Source organism: Pelodiscus sinensis, chromosome 11, assembly GCF_052426305.1.
Source record: "Pelodiscus sinensis isolate ZL-2025 chromosome 11, ASM5242630v1, whole genome shotgun sequence".
NCBI classification, from domain to species: Eukaryota; Metazoa; Chordata; order Testudines; family Trionychidae; genus Pelodiscus; species Pelodiscus sinensis.
The window spans coordinates 2,401,534-2,413,942 of NC_143062.1; the positions used below are offsets into that span (position 1 = coordinate 2,401,534).

Genomic DNA, 12,409 nt, shown 5'->3' on the forward strand with positions numbered 1-12,409 from the left:
CAAATAAATCTTTTAGTCTTTAAAGTGTCACAGGCCACCTCATTGTTTTTGTTGATACAGACTAACACGGCTACCCTCTGACATTTGAAGGAACTTATTTGTGCACAAAGGTTGGTTATATTTTCCCCAGTCCCACTGTAGGAATTTTCACATTAAAAAAAACTAATTTTCTCTACAGTTTAGATTTGAAGCTCTTTTCCTTTGGAAGGGCCCCTTTCTGTTCAAATATGGCCATACCCAGCCAAATTTCACTCCAAAGATGAGTTCTCCAGAATGACTTTTCCTCCTCAAAACAGCTCAGTTTTGAGTACCATGTGCAATGCAAGAAACACAAAATGCAAAATTACTCAAAAACAGTTACAAATGTTTTGCACATCTCTATTAGCAAGTTAACGCTAGCATGGCACAGAGAAGGGCCAAGAACCCTCAGCTGCTATTACTTAGTGTAGTACCATTAAGCCTAACAGAGGATCTGGCTCACATGCAAATACTTTAAAACTATGCATTGGATTTTTGCAACTTTTTGCATGCTGTAAGTATCTGAAGAATTAAACTACTGCTGCATCTACTATTGGATGCACTGACTATTGGATTAAGTCAATTACCTGCAATTTAACATCCCTACTGTATAGTGAACAAGACTTTAGTACAGATTTTTGGAGATTTTTTTTTGTTGGAATTCCCAGGAGCGTTGCAGATTTTCACATGAAAGCACTGAGAACATCAGGGTCACATTTTATGCCACCTTACTTTTTTAATTTCCATGTAAGTCTCCAGCCTTCCTTTCTTTTTTAAATGCTCAGTGTATTTTTTCCATACCATACACTACTACTCTGGAAAAAATCAAGGGTAGAATAACTCTCATCTTCTGCCCCAGGTGAAAACATACAAATGTTGTAATCTTTAAACCATTACATCTTAAAAGTCATTCCACTCTTTAAAGAAAAAAACGCATGAATTAATAAAAGCCTGTGAATTCTAGATTTCTGTTTCTTATTCACGTTCCACAGCTTTGAATGTCAGCAATGTGCATGTAACACAGCACTAGCTGCACTACTCAGTCCCTACACTGGTTTAAAATAGAATCATCCCACATCGCGTGCAAGTTGGGAGAAGAGAATGAGAAAGAATTTGAAACCCAGATGTCTATCCAGAGGGACAATGGCTACTTGTTACTTACATATAACCGGTACCTGACAAAAAGTGTCAGAGGGGTAGACGTGTTAGTCTGTAACTCAAAAAACAAGTAGTCGTGTGGCATCTTAGAGACTAAAAAAAAATAATTATAAAATCATGAGCATCCATGAGTAAAACCCACTTTATCAGAAGATGAGCACTGACACCATGGGCGCTGACACACTGAAGTGCCTGACATATCATGCTAGAGAGAATATGATCTAGCAGTTACAGCTGGGGTGGGCAATCATTTTTGAAGGGGGGGCACTCCAAGATTTTGGAAAGTGGTCAAGGGCTGCACTCTTCCATATTAATGGAGGAGGTGTGGGGTCTGGGAGGGAGTTTGGGTGAAGGAGGCAGTTGTGACCTAGGGCAGGGGACTGGGATGCAGGGGTTTGGTTTGTGATCTAGGGGAGAGGACAGGGGTGCAGGAGTTTGTGTTGTGACCTAGGGTAGGAGGGGACTGTGATCTAGGGCAGGGGATTGGGGTGCCAGATCTGGGAGGGGGTATGGGTGCAAGAGGGGGGCAGAGGGTTTGGGTATGTTGAGTGGGGGGTAAGAGGGTTGGAGAAGGGAGGGACAGAGGTAGGCTTTGGACAGGAGACTTACCAGCCAGCACCCCAACCAGCCAGCCTGCCGGCAGAGCTAAATGCTTCCAGAGCTTAAAATGTTTCTCAGCCAGCCTGCCTGCCTGCCCCATGCCTACACAGGCTGCTGGGTCATGTGTTTGTGTGAATAACTGAACCGGGGGGATGGAAGTGTGCTACTTTGTGTGCTGCCTATTACTCAAACAGGCAACTCCCATTGGCCAGTTTCTGGCCAGAAACCGGCCAATGGGATTGCGCTGGGGTGAGGGCAGTCCCTGAAGCCTGCCCCCCCCCCCCAGGCCTCCAGGATCTCAGTTTTGAAAGAGAAACAGCCCCACAGCCGCTGTTATGAGAAGCGTGCGGGGCTGTGGGCCAAGGAGGGGAGCCTGCCTGGGGCTCCCTGCTGCGTCCACAGGCCTGGTCCGTTGGCTTGATAGGCCAAATGTGGCCTGCAGGTCGTATTTTGCCCAGGCCTGAGTTAGAGAAAGGGACCGGGACATTTGACTGTATAATTGCATTCCCTGGTTCCACAACTTTTCACTGTCTGACCTTAGATCAATTTACTTAAGTGCTGCCATTACACCTGGGCTACGTCTAGACTGCAAGCCTCTTTCGAAAGAGGCTTTTTCGAAAGTATCTTTCGAAAAAGCCTCTTTCAAAAAAGAGCGTCTAGACTGCAACCAGTACTTTCGAAAAAGCAAGCCGCTTTTTCGAAAGAAAGCACCCAGGCAGTCTGGATGCTCTCTTTCTAAAAAGCCCTGTTTGCATTCAAGAACGCCTTTTTTCGAAAGAGCACTTTCGAAAAAAGGCGTTCTTCCTCGTGAAATTAGGTTTACCGCTGTCGAAAGAAAAGCCGCGTTCTTTCATTTTAATTTCGAAAGAACGCGGCTGAAGTCTAGACGCAAGTGAAGTTTTTTCGAAAAAAGGCTACTTTTTTCGAAAAAACCCTTGAGTCTGGACACAGCCTTACTGAGCCTGAGAGGAAGGAACCCCCAGCCTCCTCCACATCATTTGATGGGGAGCAACGTGATTCTCCTAAAGGTGAGTTGAAGGGAGAGGATGGGGAGGAAATGTAGCTAGTGATGCTCGAAGTCTGCATTTTGAAGAGGCAAGTGCTTTTTTTCAGTGAAACTATTCAGCTCACCCTGTAGAAAGTACTTGGCGTTACATCAGTGTTGGGACAAGCCAGAAGGAAGCAAAAGGACTGAGAGCTTGTTGGCCTGGGGAGTTACTCCTGATTAACTCCATGTGCAGATACAGAATAAGCATGTCTTACTTCAAATTTGCTTAATACAGTAGAGTTAATTTGCTTTAAATTCATACCCTACCCTCAATCATGTGTTGACAAGCCCTAAAAATGAGTAGGTATTTCCAGCACACAGAAAGGAACAGCCAATCCTATTTGGCTCAAGGAAAGTTTTGAGAGTGACCATACTGGACAATCTAGCAGGCTGAACTGTACAACCAGGTAGTAAATGAAATAGGTGGGGACTTCAAGTTCAGAGGCATGTAAACTTTTTCTGACCCAGTTCAGTTCATCTCTGGTCCAAAAGAAATGTTTTATTGTTGACGAAAAGCTAAACCAATTGTACTTCCACAGTAACCCTTTTTTATAGCTTGGAATGGAGAAATCTCTCAACTCTGCAACTGCCTGTAATTAAAACCAGGGAACCTACTTCTCTCAGGCGTCACTGTTGGCAGTGGTTCAGGATGCCTTTTTATTTCTGGAGGAATAAGATGATCTTCTCCTTCACAGCAGGATAGCATCACGTGGTTGCAGGGATAGCCGAGATTAGGGTTGGACTCACAGGTTTGCCCCTCACCTTTTACTCTCAGGCCCAGACTGCAGCAATCACAACATTGCTGTAAAGGAAGGAGACAATTAGCAACTTACCTTTTCTTGTCCCTTGTGTTATATATAATTGAGATCAGCCCAAGCCCCAAAACTGGAATCGATCTGAAATTCCCCTAGGAGCAAGGAGCAATGGTTAGGATTTAGCCAATTACAGAACTGGGAGCCTGTTTGTATTTGCCTTGTTCGGTTCAAAGAGGGCAATAGAATTTGGAGAGGTATTAAAGTGTAGCTACAATGTTGACTTCAGTTACTGTTCACATGGAAGCAGAAGGCAAATGATGTTGGAATAGTTATTCAGATCTGTTGTGTCATTAAAGGAGGGTTTGGAACACATTAATAAACTAAACAGCAATAAATTACCAGGACTAGATGTATTATCCCAAGAGTTCTGAAGGAACTCAAATGTGAAAATTGCAGAATTACTTCTTATGGTTTGTAAACTAATAATTACATTATCATCTGTACCAAAATGCCTATAGGACAGCTAATGTGATGCCCATTTTTAAAAAGAGCTCTAGAGGTGATCCTAGCAATTATAGCCCAATAAGCCTGACTTCAGCACTGGGCAAAATGGTTGAACTTGAACCTATAATAAAGAACAGAATTGTCTGATACATAGATGAATATAATTTGTTGAGGAAAAGTCAACATGACTCTAATAAATGGAATTCATGTCTGACTAACGTATTAGAATTGTTTGAGGGGGGTCAACAAGCATGTGGACAAACAGGATCCAGTGGATGCAGTATACTTAGATTTTCAGAAAGTGTTTGACAAGGTCCCTCAACAAGGGTTCTTAAGCAAAGGAAGCTGTCATGGAATAAGAGGGAAGGTCCTCTCATGGACTGATAACTGGTTAAAAGATAGGAAACAAAGGATAAGAATAAATGCTCAGTTTTCAGAATGGCGAGAGGTAAATAGGGGTATCCCCTATGGGTCTGGACTGGGACCAGTTCTATTCAACATATTCATAAATGATCTGGAAAAACAAAGAGGTGTCAAAATTTGCAGATGATCCTAGAATCCTAGAACTGGAAAGGACCTTGAGAGATCGAATCCAGTCCCCTGCCCTCATGGCAGGACCAAGCACCATTTGGATCATCCCTGATAGACATCTGTCCAACCTGCTCTTAAATATCTCCAGTGATGGAGATTCTACAACCTCCCTAGGTAAATTATTCCAGTGTTTAACCACCTTGACAATTAGGGAGTTTTTCCTAATGTCCAACCTAAACCTCCGTTGTGCAATTTGAGCCCATTGCTTCTTGTCCTATCATCAGAGGCCAAGAAAAACTATTTTTTCCCTCCTTCTTGTAACACCCTTTTAGATACTTGAAAACTGCTATCCTGTCCCTTCTCAAGCTTCTCTTTTCTAAACTAAACAAGCCCAGTTCTTTCAGTTTTCTCTCATAGGTCATGTTTTCTAGACCTTTCATCATTTTGGTTGCTCTTCTATGGACCTTCTCCAATTTCTCAAAATACAGTGCCCAAAACTGGACACAATACTTCAATTGAGGCCTAATCGGTGCAGAGTAGAGTGGAAGAATGATTTCTCATGTCTTGCTCACAACATTCCTGTTAATGCATCCCAGAATCATGTTTGGTTTTTTTTCAACAGTGTCACACTGTTGACTCAAGTTTAACTTGTGGTCCACTATGACCCCTAAATCCCTTTCAGTGGCAGTCAAAAAAGCAAACAGAATGGTGAGAAACATTAAGAAAAGGATAGATTAGAAGAGAGAAAGTATCAGATTGCCTCTATATAAACCACGGAACACTCACATCTTGAGACCATGCAGATGTGGTTTCCCCATCTCTGAAAAGATATATTAGAATTAGAAAAGGTTCAGAAAAGGACAACTGAAATGATTAGGGGTATGGAATAGCTTCTGTAAGACTTTTTAAAATACAAACTGGGACTTTTTCAGTTGGCAAAAAGATGACTAAGGAGGAGACAGGCTAGAAGTCTATAAAATCATCACTGTTGTAGGGAAAGTAGATAAGGAAGTGCTATTTCTTCTCATAACATAAAAATTAGGAGTTGCCAAATGAAATTAATAGGCAGCAGGAATAAAATAAACAAAAGGAAGTATTTCTTCACACAACATACAGCCAATCTGTGGAACTTCCTGCAAGAGGATGCTGTGAAGGCTAAGACTATGGCAGGGTTCAAAAAAGTACTAGATAAATTCCTGGAGGACAGCCACAGCTATTAGCCAGGATGGGCAGAGATGGTGTCCCTAGTCTCTGTTTGCCAGAAGACAATCACTTGATGATTGTCTGTTCTGTTAATTCAGTATGGGACACCTGGCATTAGCCACTGTCCGAGGACAGGCTATTGGGCTATATGGACCTTTGGTCTGACCCAGCATGATCGTTCTTATGATACTTCAATTGTTTGAAGTTTTTGTCACAACATATTTTCCCAACAAAAATAGCTTTTCATTTTGCTAGAAACTTTCTATGTTTTGTTTAAAACAAGCAAAACCATTATTAAGGATGACTTTCAATGGCCACACTATAATGAATAGTTTGGGGCCCAGAGAGAGGGTGAAAATGACTCTACTGCTAGATAGTTAGGCTATCACCTAGAATTTGGGAGACCCAAGTTGAAATCCTTTCTCTACATCAGTTGGAGCCTTCCACATCCCATCTATAACCATAAAGGGCTATTTAGTGAATCTAAACCTTGTTAGATTTTTTTTAATAACTGCCAAAATCAAAATGAAAAAATTTGAGTCAAGCCAAAAGAAAACATGTTCATTTTTTAAAATTTGGCTGAAACTATTTGGCAAACTTGATACAAATCTGCAAATAGTTTTGGCTCAATAGAAAACACATTTGTTGGCAAGTAACTATTTGAAAAAAATAAAAAGTCATGCAGCTCTATTCATTGTTTCCTGTTCTGCTCCTCTCTGGAGTTATAGTGTCTTCAAATGTTGGTTAATTATATCAGAATGTTGGATCTTTTGAAGAGGAACCTCATCATTTTTATACCTTCTGTAATGGTCTTACACTGAGGGCATGTCTTCACTATGGGCTGCATCGATGGATGACAATCAATCTAGTGGAGGCGGTGTCGATTTATCATATCTATACTAAACACGATAAATTGACCTCTCCCATTGAATCCAGTATTCCGCCAAAATGAGAAGAGTGAGCAGAGTCGACAGGAAAGTTCAGCTGTCAACTTATCACTGTGAAGACACCGCATAAGCCGACTAAGAAAGTTGACTTGAGGTATATTAGTCACATAACTGAGGTTGCATAACATAGGTCAACAGCCCACAGGAGTGTGAGGAAAAAAAATAACTATATAATTTCCTCATTAGCATTTTCTATTATGCTGTCAATTAAAGGAGAAAAATTTTATTACAATGACATTGAAATGTCTCTCTTAGCTTTCAAGAGATATGATTTACTTCTATTACTAGGGTGACCATCTGTCCCATTTTTCCAGGGACAGTCCCATATTTAAGGGCTTTTCCCGGCGTCTCAACTTTTAGAAAATGGACCCATTGTCCCCTATTTCTCCTGCAGCAGAGGACAGGGAGGAGCCGCCAGCACTCAGGGCTTCAGCCACTGAAGCCCCAGCGCCAGCAGCTCCTCCTTCCAACCCTCTGGGGCTGGAGCCTCAAGCACTCCCAAGTGCTGGCAGCTCCTTACCCGCACGTTCCCCCCGGGACTGGAGCCCTGAGTGCCACCCTCCTGCAGGGCTGAACCCCCAAGCAGTCCCCCATCGCTCCAGGGCTGAAGCCTCAAATGCTGCCCACCTGCTGCGGGGCTGAAGCCCCAAGCTCTAGCCAACCCATCCCCCCACCCCACTCCATGGTATCCTATATTTGGTATGAGGAAATACGGTCACCCTATCTATTACTATTATTGAGTTCTCTGTCTGGTAGTAGCCCTTACATCAGGGTGGGCAATAATTATTAATAGGTGGCCACTTCACAAATTTCAGAAGTGGCTGCGGGCCAACCCAGAAGGGGCGGGGCCTTGGGCGGAAGGGGCAGGCCATGTGCTGTAAGGAGACGCCACTATGGTTTTTACATAACAAAGTAATTAACATCCGTTAAAAGCATTTCCGGAAAATCATGCCAGTGTAGACGTAGCCTTCGTGTCCGTTGCCTTCTCTCCCCACCCTTTTTATCAATTGTACTCATCTGTTGTCTCACTTATATTTGGAATGACAGGTTTGTTCTGTGTTTCTACAACACCTAGCACCTTGAACATTCTTACACGAATTCCAGTCACATCGAACTTTCCAGAAGCCCTTCCAAAAACATTTTGTAAAAAAGTCTAGCTCAAAGCATATAAGCATATCAACACACCTTGGAGTTTTTTTTTAGTTGAAACACACTAGATTTAAGACCAAAAAGACAGAAATAAAAAAAATATATAAAAAAACTTTTAAAAAAGACAATCTTTCTAAAAGCGCACCAAAAGACTAAAAATAATAAAAAAGTGCACCAAAAAGTCAAAAATAAAATTTAAAGCTAGCGATTTAGGAGAAAGATTGAATGGCTAACAACTAGCTTGAATTGTACTTAGCCATCCGATCTTTCTCCTAAATTGCTAACTTTAAATTTTATTTTTAGTCTTTTAGGTGCACTTTTAGAAAGATTGTCTTTTTTAAAAGTTGTGTGTGTGTGTGTATATATATATATATAAATTAAATCATCCCCTAGAAATGATATGCCTAATTAAACTCTGTACAGTGGATGACCTTATTTTTTCATAAGAATGGCCATACTGGGTCAGACCAAAGGTCCATCTAACCCAGTATCATGTCTTCCAACAGTGGTCAATTTACCAGCACATCACATTATTTGCAACACTCTCAGCTGAATTACAACAGACAGAGCTAATAAAAAGAGACAGAGCTAATAAGTTACCTGCTGACACAATGGGAAAATACATTGGAGTCTACAAACATGAATGCAAATTCTTATCAGTGTTTAAGGCAGGGGTGGGCAATCACTTTTGATGAGAGAGCCATTCAAAGAATTTGGAAAGTGGTCAAGGACCACACTTCCATATTAATGGAGAAGGTGTGGGGTTTGGGATGGAGGTTGGGTGCAGAAGGGAGCTTTCAGTAAGGGATTGGGGTGCAGGAGACGGTGTGGGGTCTGGGAGGGAGTTTGGGTGAAGAAGGCAGTTGTGACCTGGGTTAGAGGACTAGGGTGCAGGGGTTTGGATGGTGACCTTGGGCAAGAGGGGGTTGTGACTTGGAAAAGGGGACTAAGGCCCAGGAGGAGCTGCAGGGGTTTGGGTTGCGACATAGGGCAGGGGATTGGGGTACAGGAGCTGGGAGAGGATATGGAGGCAGAAGGGGGCTAGAGGGTTTGGGTTCTGACCTAGGACCAGAGGGGGCTGTGATCTGCAAAAGGGGACTAGGGTGCAGGAGACGGTGGAGGGGTTTGGGCTGTGACTTTGGGCAGGAAGGGTTTTGTGACTTGGGGCAGGTGACTGGGGTGCAGGAGGAGGTGCAGGGGTTTGAGTTGTGACCTAGGGCAGGGGATCGGGGTACAGGATCTGGGAGGGGATATGAGGGCAGGAGGGGGCAGAGGGTTTGGATTCGTAGGGTGGGGGGAAAGGGCTGGGGTGTCAGAAGCAGGCTCTGGCTGGGAAACTTGCCTGCTTGACTCCCAGCCAGCAGCCTCCTCAGGCAGAGTCCCTGCCTCCCCCACCCCTGCACTGGCTGCAGAGACTATATTGTTTTTGAACAGTTATGAGCCTGAACGGAGAGGGAAAGGGTGCTTTGCAAGCTCCCTGTTGACAACCTGCCAATGGGATTGTGCTGAGAGCTGGGGCAGCACATGAAGCTGCTCCTCCCTCCCACGGGCTCACAGCTATTCAAACGGCACCCAGCAAGGACCGCTTTTCTCATCAGTGTGTGGTGGGCAGGCAGGGAGTCTGCCTGAAGCTTCCCACTGCGTCTGTGGGCCAGATCTGGCAGCTTGGAGGGCAGCCTGTGGAGGGTATTTTGCCCAGGCCTGGTTTAAAGAGTTCTGAAACCTTCACTTTAGGCCCAAATTGGAGAAATATGCATAACGAACAAGAGACTGGATACTTAGCCAGGGTAAATTGGCTTAGCTCCTTTAATAGCCCTTCTTTATTTATGAGAAAAAGCCTTTATAGGAATCCAAATATGTGTTTCTTCTCAAATATTTTGTTTAGCTGGTAAATTAAACTGCTATTCAATAATGTTCCTAACTGACAAATTATTCCATAATGGGCCTTTCCAACTATATCTTTGATTAAGCTTTCCCCTATCATTGTCTAAAATCTATTACACTACAGATATAAAAACTGAAATCAACTTCTCTCAACCACTTCCAAATGGAGAAGGCAATAATACATCAGCAAGTTTAGTCTTAACAATGAGAGAGAAACCATACAAATTACCCTCATTACAAAGTTTTACAACTTAGATCTATGCCCCTCAGGCACAATTGAGGTCTGAATGCAAACTACGAATATATTCAGCTAAAAGTGATTTCCATGCCTTACCCAGGCAACTTTATAAATAATTAACCTCCATGACACAAATATAAAGCACCTTTAAACATGCTTGCACAACACTAAATACATCTGCATCCGAAAAGGACTTGCAAAAATACCAAGGGGTCTTGCCTTATATAAAGATCCTCCACAGGTATCACTTTCATCAGGTCCACACATATCTCCTTCCTTGGCTGCAATCATGCCAGCAACACAGCTATTTTCTTTTAAGTAGGACACACAGCACTGCTTCTGAGCAATTCTGCAAAGATGAAACAGGGTTAAGTGTTAACTGTCATTCAAAAAGTTGTGCCATCAGGTTGCAAGAATATGCTGTAAGAATTGGTGAACACAGAAGTGTATGCATTCTGTACATTTCATCACCTTTTTTACATGTATATGTTGGGTGATGTCCTTTTGCCATTGAAGTCAATAGTTCTGCCATTACTTTAATCAAGCCAGGATTTCTCCTGTTAAATTCTTACTTAGATTGGAAAACATTGTTTTTAATGAAAGACTTAAGGCGCTCACTCTGTTTACCTTAAGAAAGAGAAGAGGAATTAATACAGGGAAATCTTACGGCCTGGGTTATACTTTATCCCAATGGTCTTTTCTGAGAAAAGATAACACTAAAGCCCATCCTGGCATTATATAAATATGAATTAAACCTTATTCAACATACAGCATTATACTCATGTTCTTAATGTTATGTTTTTGTGGGGGGCCCATTTGAGGTTATAAAGGGAAAGCAGGAAAGGATTCGCTTTCTCCCTGCAGACCCCTTCTTTGCTGGTGAGACCAATTCTACTGACTGCCACAAGGTACAAGAATTGTCCACCAGGAGGCATCCTACAACCATGCCCCCAAGTGGCCCAAGCTCAATCTGCTCCAAGCCCTCATCTCATAAATATGCAGTAGTTGTACGGGCTGTTGCTTTTTGGCAGCCAGTTGCTAAGTCAGTTAGCTTCCTTTATTGACAGGAAGTTCCAAGCCAAAAAATGGCTGTCGGTAAGATATGTATGATTATTACAGCAAAGAAATAAGCAGCATCTCAAGCCAACTCCCCCCGAGGAAAAAAAATTCCAATTCATGTTTTTTTCCTGATGTTTGGGGGGAAAACAGGAAGGAGATGTCTCATTTTCCTGAGCAAACCAGCCTGGTATAGAAGTTTGTCCATTGTCAATTCACACTTAAAATGTCAGTGGCTAGCTGTGTCAGGTTTAGGTTTGTATTTACATTGTGGAGCAATGATCTATGGGTGAGTAAAGGGAGGTTCCTTTCCCAATTTTGTGTTTTGTTTTTCAGTAATATTTCTTCCTGTTATTGCCAACTAGAAAAAACTATAGCTATTCGTTTGAAATGTCAGCGGCTAATGTCTAACCATATTTGAGGACAAAACCTCATTTTTAATGCCATCAAAGGACATTTGAAATTTCAGTAAAAATTTCAATTCATGGATGGATATTTTGACTTTCTGACAAACATTCAAAAAACCAAGACTGAATGGTGGTTGTTGTTTTTCTTAATGTAGAGCATCTACAATACAAAAATCAGTAGTTGCTCTCAAGAGGCTGAAGTCTTCATGGATTCATGTTCCTCGGCAAAACTACAATGATGATCCAGAGCTATAGGAAATAACACTGGCCGTTTTTACACTTGTAAAACTTCTTTAGATATTTCAAGATGGTTTAATTTTAGGTACTGTTCCATTGAAACATGAATTGAGCAGATAAAAACTTCACATTAGCAACTCTTATTTATTTTCTATTCACAACACAACTCTTAGGAAGCAAGGTCAATGGATTGTTGGACTCAGAGCCTTTCTTAAAAATTCACACTGGTGTAACTACATCAAAGTATTAAATCAGTGCAAGTCTACAACGTAAACATCCTTCCCAGGCACAAGGTAAGGCTTATGCCAATGCAGTGCACCATGATAACATATGTCATGGGGTAAGAAAGAAGGTCTCCTTGTGGATCTATCACTGTGATTAAAAGAGAAGAAAGGGAAGGAATAAATGGCCACTTTTCACAGTGGAAAGTGGTAAATAGTGCTGTTGAACATTTTCCTAAGTAGTCTGGAAAAGGGGGTAAATAGTGAGTTGGAAAAGTTTGTAAATAATACAAAATTACTGAATTTAGTTAAATCCAAAGCTAATTGCAGAGAGTTACAAAGGGATCAAACAAAACCAGGTGACCCGGTAACAAAATGGCAGATTAAATGCAATGCTGATAAGTACAAAGTAATGCACATTGAAAAACATAATTCTAACTGTACATACAAAAT

The 12,409-nt window shown here is 41.9% G+C and overlaps 1 protein-coding gene across 3 annotated transcripts in view; it reads right to left on the bottom strand.

Annotated features, from left to right (window-relative positions):
* Positions 1-12,409, bottom strand: part of FBLN2 (fibulin 2) — a 184,529-nt gene that overhangs the window by 45,519 nt on the left and 126,601 nt on the right. For all 3 annotated transcript variants that reach the window (XM_075939673.2, XM_006125827.3, XM_075939674.2), the window contains exons 4-5: positions 10,255-10,384; positions 3,440-3,626 (exon numbers count right to left, since the gene is read on the bottom strand). In XM_075939673.2, the coding sequence (XP_075795788.2) occupies positions 3,440-3,626; positions 10,255-10,384 (317 nt within the window). The remainder of the gene's footprint in view (positions 1-3,439; positions 3,627-10,254; positions 10,385-12,409) is intronic.